Below are 13,451 nucleotides of genomic sequence, written 5' to 3'. Positions count from 1 at the left end.
CTTCAATAAATATAGAAATCTTTGGGAAATTAGGAGTTTAATAAGAGGCTTCTATGTTGACTTTCACATATTCACTTCTGCAGCGTTTGCTGTCTTGAACTGTAAAGTTAAAATTAAACAATTTAACTTAGACTGAAAAGAATCCCAATGGTATATTATCAATAATGCTTTTCTTAGAGGCCTCATAATGCCGAAGAAACATTTTTCAATCGATTGAAATAGTGGTCCCATAATTTCATTTAAATATCAGGGATAAGACTGAAGAGTCTTTGGAAAGCCATCATGTCTCCCCACTGTCTTGGGTTAAGACTGCCCTCGACAGATAGAAATTTCGAGAATTTACAAAAAGATTGTATAACCTGATTTGGGATAATATCTTCCTTGTCAGTGTGCACTTCCTTATATAACAGTCCTATTTGGTTACATCAGATGAAATGGGGGCAGTTTTACTCCATGAAAGGGCTGTGAAAGTGCAAATAGAGGGAAGAGTTGCCTCAAGAAGACTCTGGAACTAGTGGTTCCTGGGACAGGACAGCCGAGGCAGAGGCTCTGCAGACCTTAAGACCTTCTCCATTTGCTGTGCTCCTGTTTCTCCGGGGCATTCTTATCCTTGTACCTAAAGCTTTTTGAGCTAAAATAAAACAGTGAATATATTTCTTCCCTTTTACCTTCACAAAAATCTTTGAATGAGTAAGAAGTATGTACACATATGAATTTCCCAGTGAAAAGACAAATTATGTTTTTGGTTGAGATAGAGTCAATTAACAGAGTCAAACATATAAATCTTAAGTGTATAGGTCAACAAGTTTTGTAAAATGTGTGCAGTTGAGTAACCAACACAAAAATCGAGATGTAGAATATTTTTACCACCTCAGAAAGTTCCTTTCTCCCCCTTTCTGGTCAAATTCCCTACCCAGAGGCAATTACTGTTCTTATTTCTGTCACCGTAGATTATTTTGTCTGTTCTTAAATAAGAATTTTAAATCTTCTTGAAAAGTCAGTTTTAAAAAATATTAAAGAAGTATAGTTTTTTTTTTTTAATCTTTTTTTTTTCTTTTTTTGGACAGAGTATTGCTCTGTTGCCCAGGCTGGAGTGCAGTGACACAACCTCGGCTCATTGCAACTTCTGCCTCCCAGGTTCAAGGGATCCTCCTGCCTCAGCCTCCTGAGTAGCTGGGATTACTGGCACCTGCCACCGGACCTGGCGGAACTTTTTTGTATTTTTAGTAGAGACGGCCAGGCTGGTCTCAAACTCCTGGCTTCAAGTGATCGACCCAACTGTGGCCTCCCAAGGTGCTGAGATTACAGGTGTGAGCCACCCCACCTAGCCAGAAGTGTAGTTTAGTGTATTAATGTTTATATGAAAAACTTCCTCATGCTTGTCTCTATTCTTTTTTTTTTTTTTGAGATGGAGTCTCACTCTGTCGCCCAGGCTGGAGTGCAGTGGCACGATCTCTGCTCACTGCGAGCTCCACCTCCTAGGTTCATACCATTCTCCTGCCTCAGCCTCCCGAGTAGCTGGGACTACAGGTGCCTGCCACCACGCCCGGCTAATTTTTTGTATTTTTAGTAGAGACGAGGTTTTTCACCGTGTTAGCCAGATGGTCTCAATATCCTGACCTCGTGATCCACCCGCCTCGGCCTCCCAAAGTGCTGGGAATTATAGGCGTGAGCCACCGTGCCCGGCCAATTCTTAAGGTTAAAACTGGTTATAGGTGCATATGTATCTATGTCATAGTTGAAATTAAAAACAAAATCACAAAATAATCTGTAGAAAAATATATCTTTTTTGTTTTCTTTTTTTTTTTCCTCTGAAATGGAGTCTCACTCTGTTGACCAGGCTGTAGTGCAGTGGTGTGAACATGGCTCACTGCAGCCTTGACCTCCTGGGGTCAAGCAATTCTCCCATCTCAGCCTCCCAAGTAGCTGGGACTACAGGCGTGTGACACCACACCTGGCAATTAGTATTATTTTTTTTAAGAGTTGTGTTTTTGCCGTGTTGCACAGGCTGGTCTTGAACTCCTGAACTCAAGCAGTTTTCCCACCTTGGCCTCCCAAAATGCTGGAATTACAGGCATCAGCCACCGTGCCTGACCAAAAATATATCTTTATATATTTGTCACTTGATTGTGTGTATCTTAGAAGTGATTATGCAAAGCCTGCAACTATTATTGACATTTTCTCCATTTGCAGGCTGTAGAACACGTAGAGCCCTTACGTCCCTACAAATCCCTCAACACCCCAAAACAGTTCTACCAGTATCATGGCAAGATTTTGCGTTTCTTCTGCCTGTGGGATGACTCAGTCTCGATGTTTGGAGACCGTAGAGAACTCATCCTGCATTACTTCTTGTGTGATGATACTATTGAAATCAAAGAATTGCTTCCACCCAACTCAGGCCGAGATGCTGTCAACGTGTTCCTCCGGAGGAGTAAGCTGCCCAAGGTGAGCAGTGGACACAACCACCTTCTGAATTTGCTTGTGGGTCAAGAGACTAGTCACTGTTCGGAATGTTGTGTGTTATGACTATATGATGATAGTAACCATGCACTAGTTCAGGTATTCAGAAAACTTCCATTTTATGCTCTCTGTTAATATACATCTGTGAAAGAAATACAGAGAATATGATCAATTAGAGTTGGAACATTGAAGTTAAGGCAAGTAAAGGAAAAAAGTCAAATGTAAGAGAAAGCACCTATTCATCATTGAGTTCACATCCAGTTTTATGAAACTAAATGACTCCTTAGTAAAAGAATTGCTTGTGGCTTTGGACAGGGCACTGCAGACTACTGAAGAGAGCCCATGGTTTGGTCTGGGTTGTGAATACAAACACACACTTATACACGTGCACCTACGTGCATGTACACATGCACTCACAAACATGCACATGCAAGTTTACAAACCAAAGTGCCTTTTCTGAATGTAGCAACTAGTCACCAACTGGCCACTAGCTAGTGGCAGTGATGACTTTTCGATTTTGTTTAATATTAAAAAGAGTTGTCAGATTGATTTCTACAAATATTTATGGCCATTTGAGACCTCATGTAATTTGGGTGCAGCAGAAACAGCCCAGACCTGGATTAGAGTTGTGAGTCTGCCCCTTAATAGCTGTGTTACCTTGGGCAAATCACTTAACCTCTTTCAGCTTATTTTCCCGTCTTTAAAATGTCATAACATAGTAAAAAAAAAAAAAAAACAAAAAAAATGTCGTCTAACGACCTGTAAACACCTATAAGGACACTTAAAAACATAAAGGCTTTTTCAAAAGCTCTATGTTATATTTTCTTTCTTATTTGGATAAAGTGTCTTCTTAGTGCATATGGAAAAGTGACCATAATGCTAATTTCCGAGGCAAATAACTGCTGGCCATTCAGTCCTCACCGGGAGGCTTTCCCAGATTCTCTGAGCCCACTGCTGGAAGCCCTACTGCGTTTGCTAGGAGGCAGGGGAGGCACAATTTGTCCCAGAGGGAGCCCTGGGATACGCATAGCAGGCAACCAGGAGGTGCCAGAAAAACCTGCTTTTAGAATGGCTTTGAAAAATAGGCTAAATACAAAATAATAATGAGAAACCTGACATTTACAGCATGCCAACATCAGTTAATTCATTTTATTCATTCATTCAACAAATATTCATTGAGTGCCACCTCTATGCCAGCCCTGGGGTTATAGTAAGAAAGGGAGTGGATTAAATCCTACATCTTGTTTTGATTTTGTCTTCCAGAATTGCCCACCTAGAGTCTACCAACCAGGCCAGGTAACAGATCGAGCAGTTCCCAATTCATATGGTGACTTTATAAAGAACCAAGCGGGTAGCTACCTGTTCGATAGATATAAGGGAAGGAACCTCATATTTTGTTACCTGTTTCTAGTGTGACCTCTTTTGGAACCTGAACAGTGGGGCGAGTTACGTACTCTTCTCTTGTGAGATTGTGAATGAAATCGATGAATACATAAATGTATGCATTGTACTGCTATTTATCAGTAATAAACATGCTGAAATGTCTATATAAATATATGCAATGCATTGCAGTTTGTAAGTATAATACTACAGTGCTAAAATAATACTTTAGAATATTAACATCAACTGGTTGCCTTTTTATTTGATTTTTAAAATTTACTTATTAAAGATTGAAGTTTTATCTTTAATTTCCTTTTTTTCTCTGGGAAGGGGTTCTTGGTTCTTTGGAGGGTCCATGGTGCCAATGCTATGTTCCTTTGTCTTTATTAGCTAGGAAAAATAGACCAAGAGTTTTACAAAGATAGTGACCTGTCCCTAGGAGTCACCATCAATGTGTGGGGAAGAAAAGTGCTCCTTTATGACTGTGATGAATTTACAAAGTCTTATTATAAGTCTAAATATGGAATTGGTAAGTGATACATATGTTAATTAAAAATATTTTTTAAATTAAATTGTTCCCTAATTAAGATTTTACTTTGGAGTTTCAAATGCTAGGCTCATAATAGCTACCACTTATTGTGCATTTGCTATCTTCCAGCCGTTTGTTGTCTTATATATTCCTAACAATTCTCTATGGATAGGCTCATTATCCCCATTTTAGAGGTGAAAGAAACCGAGGCTTAAAGGGCGCTCATTTGTCCAAGGTTATGCAGTGAGCAAAGAGTGAGCCAAGATTTGAACTTGTCTGCCTGATGCTTGGGGGGCAAATGTTTTGGTTTAGCAATTGAAATGGAAATCTGAATACTTTTCTTTTCACTTAATTCTTCTTACCACAATGGATATACCTAATTGAGTTATTGAGGGAATTCTCTTCTGCTAGTTTGCTCTACCTTTCCTGGTGAGGCTCAGCCAGGTTTTAAGCTTCTCTCTTCTCAGATATTAACTCCATTCCAATAAGGTTAGTTCAGCTCAGAATGAAAATGAGCAATTGATTAAGCACCTACTGTATGTAGGTCACTGTAGTAGACTTAGGAGATAGAGTTGTGTAAGAGGTTTCTAGGCTGGAAGGGCAACTGAGACCTGCAGCGTGTGACACCGTGTTATGAGTGTCTTGGAAGCTGGTGGAGGACGTGACGTGAACCCTAAAGCATAAACCCTCATTTGTTAAACTCCCCTCTACCTGAGGCTCCAGGTACCTGCCGCTGCTAGGAATTGATGGGACTTGCTGACCTCCCAGTTTGGGACTGGAGTTGGGATAGTGGGTACTTAGTCCTGTACTTCTTTCTGAACCTTGGAGTATTCATATGAACACACTTCCCCGAGGGGCGAGATGGAAGCCAGGTGCAACCGCAGCTTCTTAAAAGACAAGGTGCTTTGTCACTAGAATGAGATGAAGCCATGTTATGTGTCTTGTTGTCTGCATTTTGTAGTATTCCTGGCCTTCTAGGAATCTTTATATTGTGAGAGAAGGCACATCAAGTACACAAGGGGGTTAGAGTGAAAAAGGCTTTCAGTTTTACTCTTAGGTTCATTAGGGGAATTTGTTGCACTGCATCTGCATGCCAGATTAGTCAAAATGTACGGGCCCTACTGGGGCCAAATTGGTGGCCTCTTTTTATTTTATTTTCTAAAATTAGTCCCCTTCAGTGGACACAGTTGGGCATATTTGCCTTGGGGACTGTGGACAAGAAGCAGCCAGGAATGTGCAGGTGGCAGCTGCTATAGAGAAGCTGCTGGTGGCCCCTAGACTATGGGAAAAGAATTTGGCCTTTAATAAATGTAGATGCCTGTTTGGAATCCGTAAGTCTTTAGTGTAGAATGAAAATTTATATGTATATATTAAGATGAGTCACCAAAAACCTTAATTTCACCTGATGATTACCTTAATATAAAGGATGTGGTAAGTGTTCCAAAGCATTATATGATTCCTTAAACATAAAGTCTAACTTTTGGTTGATGTTTGTCTGTCAGCTTGGTGAGAATACGAAAGTTGCATTTGAGAAAATGAACGTCCTACTGGTGGGACTTACTATGTTGTTAGGGTCTTAACGGCTTCTCTAGAAGATTTTTCGAGGCAGTGTGAATTCCCTGGTGTGCTCCAAATCGAGCCATCTTGGGTAAATGTATCAGCTTCAAATGTCCTATGGTCCATTTCAGTCGAGTCCTTGTGCTTAATTTCTTTCTGTTCACTTCTTTTGTTCACTCTGTGGACTAATTGTATTATGTAAAAAAAAAAGTAGTCTGCCTTTAAAGCTAATACAGCATGAGCATTATGCATTTAAACAAAATTATACAAATGCAAAATTATGATGCATTTCATAGTCACATTGACTTTTTATATTTCTCATAACATGTTAAAATATCCCATTTAACAGACACTATTATTACACAACATTTCTTGAGTTACAACAGTATACTTAATGTAAGTAAAGACTAGAAATTATGTTGAGGTGGAGGGGAGAATGAATCAGTATTCTCTGATAATCTTTGCATTTGCTTTTCCTGATTTTTTGGTAAGGTTAAATTAATATCCTTAATGTTACTTAGATACAGTTATTTCTGCCATTTTAATTTTATTTATAGTTCATCTGGTCTCAGCAATTTTTTAAATTGACCAAATTACACACGTTATGTTTTGGTATCCTTAAAACCCAAACCAGGACAAAGTCCCATCAATAATTGTGGTTCTGTCAATAGTTGTGGTCACATTTCCTCCCTTGTCAATAATTGTGTTCAGTAGAAAACGTGGGTATCTCCACTGTGCAGCACGCAGGAAGGATCTGACAAGCACCAGCAACACAGCTAGGGGCCTTTCTAGCAGGAAGTCGGGGGAGATTTCTAACGCAGTATGCCACCTTGGTGCTCTAGTACCTTCTCCTGTGTAATGATACCCCAACATACTTTGGGGGATAAAAAAACGGCAGACAGAGGAGGAGTTGGCCACAGTCCCAAGAAAGGTACACGGATAACCTTTCTATTTATGTAGAAGTGGAGGGCTTGCTAGAATTCCAAGAGACATTTGAGCTCCTGTGTAAAACTCAATCTCTTAAGATGATTCCTTCATACATTTAAGGATTCTAAGGAGAAGGTGATTCCATAGATTTCTTCTCTTTAATAGTGCAGTGTGACCCCCTCCATCAGGCGGTTTAGCCATCCTGCTGGCCCTGGGTTGCCTGCCAGGCTGTAGCATGTCACTCCCTCATTATTTTATGTGAATGAACACGGTCCGGCAGAGGGAGGTCTGTTGATCTTTCCTATAGCATGAAGGTTGAAAAAGGCTCTAAGGGTTCCAGCAGGTGTCTCTTTCACTAAAAGGACAGGGATCAAATGTAAACTGTTCTTACGTAGGAATTTCTGCTTTAGGTTATTATTTGTCTATCAGTGGACTTTCTTATTTTTTCTTAGTAGCTGGGACAATGAAACTAGTAACAAGATTGTTCATTCTCATTGGTTTTGAACACTTATTGGGCTATGCTTAGATTGAACAAAAATCTTAAAGCACCTTTAATTTTGTGGAGTCATTTCTGGCCATCTGAATTTTCAGGAACAGCAGGACATTTAAGATGAGTGTTTAATGATTATTTGAGTGAATTGGACCCTTAAAATTGCACCAATAGGATAGAATTGGCTTCTGGTCTCATCACATGGCCCTGATGGACCTAACAATTTTGTTTATTTTGCTTCCCCTATAAAATGAAGATGGTTGAGATGGGAGGATTCTTAAAGATTTTATAGCTCTAACATGATGTGATTCACGAATTTAGGTTTCATTGAAATCATTTGACGTGGTATTGAATACAAGCACAAGTGGATTTACCTTGAAGCTAATGAAGCATAATCTTTAGAGGTCTTCCTTTCCAGGGGTCCCAATCAAAGGCCTTTGTCTTAGTAATTTGACATTCTTTGTCTAGAAGAACTTTGCCCAAATTATTTAGGCTTCCAGCCTCCCAAAACCTGTATTCATCTCTAGGCTACTAGAACATAAGCAGTGAACTTTGAGGTAACTAAAGGCTTTTCCCAGGAGTCTTTCCCACTGAGAAGGTGAATAGAAAATCACCACGAAGAAGCATTAGGACTCCTTTGCAATACGTATCATCTGTCTGCCAATTTGTTGGAATCTAGTCAACCATGGATGGGCATTCGAGATAATATATATATGTTTTGACAAGTCACTTGGAATTAGAGGAATCAGATAATGAAAAGACATATCTGTCTCAGGATCTAGCAGAATGCCAACTTGAGACATTGGGGAAGATGCTTTGTACAAAAATGTATAGATTTTCATTTATTCAATGAATATTTTTGAACACCTAAAACATGCAGGATGCTGGGATGATGGAAAACCAAAGTGAGGAAACTTGTCATTCAGCTGTGAGTCCAGAGCTTTGTGAATGTATGCAAATTACTCAGATAAATAGGATTTAAAGTTGGGTCTGGAGCCAGAGTTTCGAAAAAGATGTATGTGGTGGTATAAAACTCAGGCATGATGGAGTGGAAAAGTTCTCAGCTTTTATACACTAGATGGCACTGTGCGTGCAGAGGAAAGCTCTAAATTGGTTCTTTTGTTACTTAAATTTGTTGCAAAAATTATGTGGTTGAGAAAACAACAGTGTGTTATAAGCCCCGTAATTCTGAGGGGAAGTGTAGAATGCGGTCCTAATTACTTTGAGATTCAATATGTGTCCTCTTTTGGTTAGACTGCTGAGATTGGTATGTAGAGTTGTATGTGTATGTCTCCTGTTTTAAGAAACTGCTCAGGCCCAGATTTTTAAATCACATAGAGCTCTCCTGCCATGGCTATGATGTTCTTCCTGAAATGAAAGACCAAACAGTGGTGCGTTAGATGTCATGGTTAGCAATGATAGAGTCTACCACAATTCTGCCCAGTTCCAAGATTTGAACTCTCCTCTTTATTTCCAAGACTTTTCTTTAATCACCATAAAAATAGCAATAGTTGAAGCTCACAAGTCACTTGTACTGGCAGACTGGCTCCCCCTTTCACTGAGTCACCTTTATAAACATGTCTGCTGTAAGCAGTCTCTGTTAGGATGTAACAATACTCTTTTGGGGATTGTTTTTGGGGAAATTTCACACAAAGGCTGCTAGGAATTCTAAGGAAATATGAAAGCTGAAAATGTTTTCAACAAGAGTTAGAAATGACCTCAAGCCCTTAGCCTTTTGATCATCAGTTAAAAAACAAAACAAAAACCAAACAACGACTTTAATATTAAGAGTTAGGTTGTCTTGGATGAAAAATTGATCTCCACTTTCTCTTCTGGAGGTGTGCACTAAAATTTGTACTCTTCCTCTGTGGGAACTTTGACAGTGGAAAAGGAAATATTTGCTTATGTAGAACTCCTTTCATTCATGATTGAAAACACCTATGTCATACTGAAGCTTGGTGAAGAAATAGAAAATAGATTCTGTGGGAGTTTGTTTTGTTTTGTTTTAGGAAAGATCTGGCATCTTTTTTTGCCATTTATGTTGGGGACAAACAGTGACTTGGATAGATCAGGTCAATATGTTCTTTGCTCTGGAGAGCACGGTTGCTTCTGAGATTGTACAGCCTCGCAAATGAGTACCTGAAAGCTTCTAGTCTATTACAAATATGTTACCAGCTCTCTCTCCACCTCTCTTTCCTCACAGATGATAAGTATATAAATAAAATCAACAGTATTTACCGCGTAGCACTCCCTTGGAGAGAGTAGGCAGTTGGCTATTTTAAAAGTTTTTTCTCTTTCTGTTTTGTTTGCTTCATTGCATTTGAGTGCAATTGTAGTCTTTTCTTGGGCTTGACAAAAGCTACCTGGGGCCGTGGCTGGTGAGAGGAAAGTTTTGTTTTGGTGTTTGTTTTTTGAACTACATGGGGAAGTACTATGACCTGGAGTTGCTTTGGAGGCAATGGAGGGTACTCAAATAGAGGGTGCAGTAGGAGGAGATGGTGGATGGGGAAGGATAAAGGTGAATAGTCAGGAGTAAGTCCTGTTTGGAAAAGAATTTTATTAGTGAGTGTTGACTGAGATAGGAGAGGGCTAAATTACAGGTTAAAATATGGAATGAGTGGCATAAATTTCAAGTGTGAATTTTCATATTATTGGAAAAACCAGAGGAGAACAAAAAATATTCAGAAATGGGAATGTGATGACAAAATATAAACGTTTACTTATTTGACATAGTTTTTTTTTTTTTTTTTTTACTTTTGAACCAATGGTGATTATTAAGTGAGTTCCATGGTTTTTGTAAACATGATTGAAAAGTACTCTCACAGGATTTTGCTATGTTTTGTTTGAAAGAGTTTAAAAGAGTCTACAAAGGTCTCCATGTTCATCTTGAAAACATAGCAAACCTTTCAAAATAGCCATAATCAGGGCAAAAAAAAAATATTGATGTTTTGTGTGCCTTTGTTTTGTTGTAGAGAACTTTACTTCGGTTTCGTGCAAGCGTCCTTCTCCTCCTCCAAAAATAGAAAGGAAATTTCCACCTTACAACGGTTTTGGTTCTGAGGAGGATTCTCTCCGTAACTGCATAGACCTCAGGCCCACACCTCATCGGAGGAACTTCAAGAAGTTTATGGAAAAAGACAGGTGCTTGAGGGAACCATGATTTTAGTCTGATCTTTCCCAAATGTGTTTGGGGTTTATAACATAGTTCTTATGACAAAACAGATGTCACGCAGCTCATCTAATTGCAAGTCCAGGGAGACATTATTATAGGCTTTGAATGAGGTTGATTAACATGCACGTATTAACAGGTTCTTACTTGAGTGCTTATTTTAGTAAGTATCATCTGGAGGCCCCTAAAGTAATATTATCTCCAATATATGTTGCCTTTCCATATCTATCTATATATTTGCCTCTCGAAAATAGGAAAGATGTAGAGTAGGAGTTATCCAGCTCTTTCTTAAAGGGAAATCTTTCTTAAATAGGAAATATTTTTGGCTTTGTGGGCCATACCGTGTCTGTCACAACCACTGAGATCTGCCTTTGTAGGGCGAAAGCACCACAGACAGAATGTAAATGATTGTGTGACTGTGTTCCAGTAAGACTTTTTTTATGGACAATGACATTCAAGTTTCATATAATTTTTACGTATCAGAAAATATTACTCGTATTTTGATTTTGCCAACCGTTTCAAAATGCAAAAACCATTCTTATCTCAAAAGTCATATAAAAACAGGTGGCCTGGTAGATTTGGCTCACTGACTGTGGTTTGCCAACCCCTGCTATAGAGATTTCAAGGGTTTATACGTGTTTTTAAAAATGTTATTTGGTGATTAATGTTGTTTTCACTTGATAGGTTGGTTGAGTTCAGTAACCATAGACTTCTCACTTGGCTGAATATAATTTTAAATGATGGACTTTCAGAAGTATTCCTAATAGGCGTGGAGAAAAACCTGCCTGTAAATCATGCATGTAGAGTGTAGACACTGCCCTCGGCTACTTTTTGCTTCTGCAGGGAGAGCAGGCCCTGGAGAAAGAAGTCAGGGGAAAAGTGGTGGGGAAACACTGTAGATGCTTGAATAGGATGTGGGCTAAGGGTTACAGTCCTGTGTGAGGGAAATAATGGATCAGGAGATCCTGGGGAGAAACAGTGATAAAGGGAACGTGGTAAGTCTAGGAGAAGGAGAAGAAAAAGACATCCGGAATTTCATAAAATTGATTGGGGTCAGGTGCTATTGTACCACATTTGAAGGAGAGAGAACAGCAGTTGTCTTATATCTATAAAAATGGTAAACATCAATTAAGAATTATATAGAATGTCTTAAAGTCTGCCTTTGCTATGACATGATGTCCTTTTGTCTTTCTAGAAATAATCTTTTAAGGATTTTAGGGTTCTATTTTTAAGTTTTAGATTTGATGGTTCTCAGGAATGGTCCCTGTACTTTTTAGAAATGCTAATTTTGGTTCCTCCCCCCGCCCCCCGCCCCCAGCCCCCAGACTGACTGAGATAAAAGCTCTGGGGAAGGGGCCCAACATTCTGAATTTTCTCAAGTCTTCCAGTGGATTCTGAGACACACCAGTGTTTGAGAACCACTGATTTTTATCACATAAGAGGGTTGCCAGCTTATACTCTGTCCTCCCTTATCGAGAACAGTGTTTAGGGGAGGTTCCAGGGTAGGACTTTTGATTGCTAACTGCTGTTTTTAAGGACAACCACCCAAAGGAGGTGGGCAGGAAGAATGTGCCTATTGTAAAAGGAGAGGGAATTTTTCTTATAAGTAAACAAGATGAAATATTATCCAGGGTGTTGCTTCTGGAACCCAGGGGAAAACCATTCTTTGTGAGTAGTTGACTTAGTGCCTCTTTCTGTCTACACTGGGTAAACTTGCCCACAGAACACTGACTGTAGATGGTATTCCATGTTCTTGTCATGTTGTCGTGGCTGGAGAATGGTAGTATAGGCACAAATGTCTCTCATTTTGTTCTTTCTGTCCACTGCTCAATCTGTGCCAGGAATACACATTCCTCAAGCTCTTATCACACAGGGACGGTGTTTCCGTAGTAACTAGCACATTCAGCTGGAGACTTATACATGAGTTTGAATAACCCAAGGTTTCAAAACTGTAAGAACCTAAGGAAGATGATTTCACAAAACATACAAAGAATAGTTTTTTAAAATACAAATAAACTGTGAATTGAGACATGAAATTGTACATGACACATTGATTATATATGTTGCTATTGAAAATGTACTTGGTGCTATTGTTATGAGGTTAACACTGATCTGTGAGTCATTGAAGGGAATCGTTTCAGGTTAAAGCATATGAGCTTTTGATGGATATAAAGATCTTCTTTATTATCTGGGTAGATATCGCTGCGGTAGCCTGCCGGGCAGATTGTCTAGTCTGAGGAGGGAGAACCAGGATAATATCTTTCTTGCTGCACCAGGCTGAGTTGGTTACTCTGTTCTTTGTGTGCCCACAGTACTCTGTTGATTATATCTCTAATAATAATATTGCTACTATTACTGATTACTCATAATAAGCCATTAATGGTTGCTATGTGCTATGTTACAATACTTAATCTAATGTAATCATCAAATCCTTGGAAAGTAGATAATGTTATTGTACCCATTTTTTACATGAGAAAACTGAGGCTCAGAGAAGCCATGCAACTTCCTCAAGGTCACACAGCTAATTTTTAGCTGAACTAGGAACTGAACCCAGGGAAATCTGACTTCTGGAATTTACCTGTCTTTTGACAGAACCTATACCTATACATATAACAGTGCATCTTAATGACTTGTTTATGTAATTTGTGGTCTCCTCTTAGACCAAGAGCTCCTTGAGGGCAGGGGCCAGCTTTATTGCTTCCATAAGAATTAGTGGTGCTGGCTATATATTTGGGGATCAGTAGTTTGTCTAAGAAGAGAAGGAATGGATGAAGTGAGCAAATAGAATAAATGTTCACTCATCCAGTTCTTAATCATGGATAGAAGAGACAGATGTCTTCTCACCAGGAGGGTTATTATACCAGACTTGTGCCAGTCATAACCATATAGCATCCAAAAATTCATGGTTTAATCTTCATCTCTGTCTTGTTACAGATATT

The 13,451-nt window shown here is 39.1% G+C and overlaps 1 protein-coding gene across 1 annotated transcript in view; it reads left to right on the top strand.

Annotated features, from left to right (window-relative positions):
* Nucleotides 1–13,451, top strand: part of LOC129462644 (EF-hand domain-containing family member C2-like) — a 154,248-nt gene that overhangs the window by 61,444 nt on the left and 79,353 nt on the right. Inside the window, exons 9-12 of the mRNA XM_055242783.2 lie at nt 2,194–2,445; nt 3,724–3,835; nt 4,229–4,369; nt 10,316–10,484. Coding sequence (XP_055098758.1) covers nt 2,194–2,445; nt 3,724–3,835; nt 4,229–4,369; nt 10,316–10,484 — 674 coding nt within the window. The remainder of the gene's footprint in view (nt 1–2,193; nt 2,446–3,723; nt 3,836–4,228; nt 4,370–10,315; nt 10,485–13,451) is intronic.

Source organism: Symphalangus syndactylus, chromosome 14, assembly GCF_028878055.3.
Source record: "Symphalangus syndactylus isolate Jambi chromosome 14, NHGRI_mSymSyn1-v2.1_pri, whole genome shotgun sequence".
NCBI lineage: Eukaryota > Metazoa > Chordata > Mammalia > Primates > Hylobatidae > Symphalangus > Symphalangus syndactylus.
Note: the sequence above shows the minus strand (reverse complement) of the source record. Positions and strands in the feature narration are given on the sequence as shown.